The sequence below is a fragment of the Sardina pilchardus genome, chromosome 17 (genome assembly GCF_963854185.1).
Source record: "Sardina pilchardus chromosome 17, fSarPil1.1, whole genome shotgun sequence".
In the NCBI taxonomy this organism is placed as follows: domain Eukaryota; kingdom Metazoa; phylum Chordata; class Actinopteri; order Clupeiformes; family Clupeidae; genus Sardina; species Sardina pilchardus.
In genome coordinates this window covers 24,024,475-24,029,474 of record NC_085010.1, presented here as the reverse complement: position 1 = coordinate 24,029,474, position 5,000 = coordinate 24,024,475, and the positions used below count along the sequence as shown (strand labels likewise).

The following is a 5,000-nucleotide window of genomic DNA, read 5'->3' as shown; positions in this document are numbered from 1 at the left end:
GACTTCCTGTGTTCTTAGATAGCAGTAACAACACAAAACACACATACACAACAAACAGAAAAAAGACAAACAAACAGCCAAGCATTATTTGATTAGAAAATGGACAGAAATGCGCAACGCAACGGAAAGAACAGCAAACACTGATCTCAACGCTCTCTACGGCAAAGACTCCGAAGCGAAACGCACACAGAGCCAAGCGTCCAAGCTTGGCACAGGGAGACGACAGAGCCTTCTTCGGTCAGCTCGGATGCCAGCTGTCAGTGACCGAGCCAGTCAAACACTCCGCCATCTTAGACATCGCTCCATACGTGACATTGTATAACGTGGAAAAAGATGGCTCTGATTGTATGACTGTAAGGACCGAAGGAATTTTTAGTCTATGCTACAGATGGAGCAATTGGTGAACGGCTTCAATGGAGAAGTGGGCTCCAGTACACCAGCACTAAATCATGGTGTGGCTATCAGAGGTAGAGAAAAGTCCATCTTCAGAAAGTAAAAAATCCAACCAAACCAACCAAAATCCAACCATGTATTGGTTCTACCTGTGCACTTAACACAGGTGATATCACTATTTAGCTGCTCTACCTATCTGAAGAGTTGGGCTGATTAGAATCAGCTGCTTTAAATGAATGGTTGGCACAGATATGTGGTAGGACTTTTACATTCTGAAGCTGGACTTTACAACCTCTGGTGGCTATGCTGGGGTGTACTGGTAGACAGCTTGCTCACAAATTTAGGTGATTTGCAAAAACAGACATTAGATTAGATTTCTTTTTTTGTGGACTTCCATAAATCATGTTTAGAATACAAATCAAACACTTTATTGATTCTAAAGGAAAACAACCCAATCTGCAGTTACACTGATAATATCTGGAATGCACAATAATAAATCATGATTTATAAAGGTTTATCAAAATGGAGAAATCTGTTTTTGCTGATGAACTCATTTGTTTTAGGTTGACTTTGCCCCTCTGTGCCAAAGTAGTGAGTCACAACTGACTCATCACCTGTGTTGAACGCACACACACACACACACACACACACACACACACACACACACACATTGGCTTTGTCCAGAAGTCAAGCGTGCACGCTGGGTAGTACCTTCTTCCCAGTAGCGTATTAGTTAGCTTGCTCCCCAGTATGCGTCCCTACCTACATTTGGACAGCACTAACTAGTTGGCGTCACCTGACTCGGGGATGGGGGTGTGTTGACGATTTGCATGACGTGTGGAGCTTGACCTGCGCTGCACAATGGATTATGGGATACCTGAGGGCAAAAAAGATGCATCGATGCACGCTTGGAAATCACGCCAAACGAAGTACCCAACTAGTGAGAGCGCTTGACTTTCGGACAGACTATTCTGACGTAACTTCCGGAAAATGCACACTGCCCAGCGTGCACGCTTGACTTCTGGACATAGCCATTGTCTGTCTGCAACTAGGACACAGCATGCATCGAGCACAGCGCCACCTACAGTGAACATGATGACAAAGTAGAGCTGCAGAGAGTGAGGAGGGGTCATCATCAGTGTGAGCTCAGGTCAGCAGGGGGTGTTAGTGGGCGAGAGAAACTGGTGTTAGTAGCAAGCGAGTGTTAGGAGACACGTACACACACACACACACACACACACACACACACACACACACACAAACACGTACAGTATACTGATACTCGTATCCCTGCCAAAACACACATACCTACACACTCACCTATACCCACAGATACCATATACAGTTTATGATGGTTTGAAACATGTACATTTAGTGCAATATGCCATCAATGTCAAGAACAGAAATTCTGTGTAAGCATGAGTCTATATGTACGCATACCAACTATAAGCATACTTTACATAATATCCTAAAACAGTACATGCCGTACTAGAGGTGACAAGTCTTAGAATGTTATACATGTTGTCAAGAGTGAAACTCTAGCTTCTGGCCTTTGATTTACAGGTGAGACAGGCACACCCTCACAACACACTACACTAGAGATGACCAGGTATACACAAGTCAGTGTGACAGTGTTGATAGAGGTTGTCACGGCGATAGTGAACCTCTTTGATTGGCAGTCTGACCTTGAGGGAGGAGCCTCGGGGGCTGATGCACTTGAAAGGGGCCTTGACCTCTCCCTCGTCCGTCTCCTCGGCCTTCTGTCGCTTTTCGGCCGCCTCCGCTCTCCTCCGCTCAATCTCCTCCTTCATCTTCCTCTTCTCCTCCTGGGAAAAAAGGGGGGATAACATCAACAGAACGATCAGAACTACCAAACACACTTACGCGGTCACACGCTATTATCGAAGAGCAACAAACACGCGAGAAACTCCCCCAACGTGCTTTCTTTGATCGTAATTATGTAACTAATTTAATTTTGACAGAACTTGACCCGAGAATAACAAACACTAACATGATGACCACTCACTTCCACTGTGGCTGACCGATATACTTTCATCACCAGTCCAGTAACACACTTTCATCACCAAAATCAAAGACACTTTCATCTTGACGACCACACACACCTGTGCTACCTGGAATACCACCTGGAATAACACGGAAATACTGAAAATATACCAAACAAGTTGCTCCAGACTGACTGAGGGACTAGACCCTTCTGTTCTGAGCTGTGTTGAGACTGAATCTTGTTATAGAAGAGCACATAACACTCTACACTATATCAGTCTTCATTTCTCTATACTGTATCTCTCCATCTCTCTCTTTCTCTCTATCTCACTCTCACTCACTGACACACACACACGCACACACACACACACACACACACACACACACACAGTCCCAAGTGCTTTGGCCCACTCCTTCCTCTTTCATGTTGTTGGCCTTCGTCTGTCCTACATACTGCTCTGGCCCAACCGACAGTCCTTCAACTCATCACACATCCTACAACCATCAGTGCCTTTCTCCCCAATAAATAAGCCCCAACTCTCCAGCAGCAGTCTGACTTAATAAGCTCCTCTGTGGTTTCATCCACCCACCCCAACCCTCCTCAACCCTCCTCCACCCTCCACCAAAGATGCCTGCTCTCCACATTCCAGCCCCACCAGAAGCCTATAAATCCAGCGCTTCGCGCCCCTCCACCTCCGCCGCTTGGCACGGCCTCTGCTCGTTAGTGGTGTGCCAGTAATTTGTAATTAGTCAACCTCATAACTTTTACCTCCCTCTCCCCCCCACACACACACGCACGCACGCACACGCATCCCCCCCAAACACACACACCACCCTTTTTTTTTTTATTTACTCTATCTTTTAATTAGCAACAAGGCACATATTTGCATCACAATGCAAGAACATGGCTCGGCACAGGGCTAGGGAGCTATGCTGTGTGCAAGGGGAAGGAGCTAGATTTGGGGTCTCCACTGGGATCAGTCATTATGCATACGCACACACACAAACACACATACACACACACACACACACACACACACACACACACACACACACACACACACAGACACAGACACAGACACAGACACACACACACACACACACACACACACACACACACACACACACAGACACAGACACAGACACACACACACATATTCAAGCAATGTTACTACCAGTGTGCGTGTGTGCGTGGGTGTGTGAGCGTGTGTGACAGACAGAAAAATGGGGACGTGTCACGGGAGCGGGCTGAAACGCGAGTGATGGCGACTGACTGGGCTCGGAGTCGTAAGCGGGACGGGACTGTGGGACCGAAAACAAACGCCGCCGCCGCCGCCGCCACCGCTGCACTGATAGCCGCCGGCCGGCCGGCCCGTCCATTTAAACCGCCGGCTAGCGTGACCCTGGCGAGACGCTCGATGATGAATGGACCCAGGGCTGTCCAAATGTTAGCCGCACCATCAAGCACGACAGCACACACACACACAAGCATTAAAAATAGAATGGAGTGTGTACATGTGAATGTCCATGTGTGTGTGTGTGTGTGTGTCTGGAGGAACATGATAAAAGTAGCAAATCGGTTGTGAAGCGAACCAAACATAACACGCACTAAGGCATCAAAATGGCCAAAGAGCAGTGAGAGAGTTATGTGTTTATCCTCACCAGGTCGTGAGATAAGAATATCCATACGCCCATAAAAACAGCTCCTACATTATACGCGCGGATATATGGGGTGCTGTGTCATAATATTATGTTTCATTATCTATATCATATAAACCACAGCATTTCACATTCCATTACCAAAGATGTGTTTGGATAAGTTTACATTATGTATCCCATTACCACTGTAGCCTAATGTGTGACAGGAATGTCCAAGCCACTACGGTAGTGTCCATATCTACACAAGAGCGGGCAGGCAAGTGAACAGAGAAAACGACTGGACGTTTCTTTCACCCTGTTCCTTCAGCTCAACTCTGTACAGCAACGTGCTAACAAAACCACCACACCCAGGAAACAGACATGCTGAAGTTTATGAATGCATGGAAATGTATATCTGTACTGGAGGGCTTTTTTTAAATATATAAAACGTGTCTACTAAGCAAATATGTACACGAAACGACACCATGAAGGTCTCAAAACACAACATTCTGGCATGCAGGTATGATAACCTGGGTCATGCCACCTAATGTCCACTACACAAGACTGGACAGAAAAAGAGACAGGAGACCACCGTGGGTGTGCTTTTTTCTACCCCATACTTCCTGAGTGTCCTACTCTTGCTTGGACTTCTCTTTAACAGCACAGTGCAAATGAATTTAATGGACCTTACAACTGGCAAATATATACATTAAATCCGGCTTTAAACTTAATTCAGACAGCACTGAGGAGAGTGTTTATTTTATTTTTGTCTTCTCTTCTCTATGCCTTGCTAGGCTCGCACTTCCTGTTCACACAAGGATTAGATGTTGTTTAAAAACACCTACCAACCTACCTACAGTACCTACCAACATCAATCTACCTTTATAAATATAAACGCCATAAATATCCGAGGAGATGTGTGTGTTCCCTGTGCCCATGGAGAAATATTTGAAGAGAGGGATGTG

General features: G+C 45.9%; 1 protein-coding gene across 1 annotated transcript in view; it reads right to left on the bottom strand.

Annotated features, from left to right (window-relative positions):
- The window catches only part of cald1a (caldesmon 1a), a 67,153-nt gene that overhangs the window by 15,250 nt on the left and 46,903 nt on the right, over positions 1-5,000 (bottom strand). Inside the window, 1 exon segment of the mRNA XM_062517707.1 lies at positions 2,079-2,219. Coding sequence (XP_062373691.1) covers positions 2,079-2,219 — 141 coding nt within the window.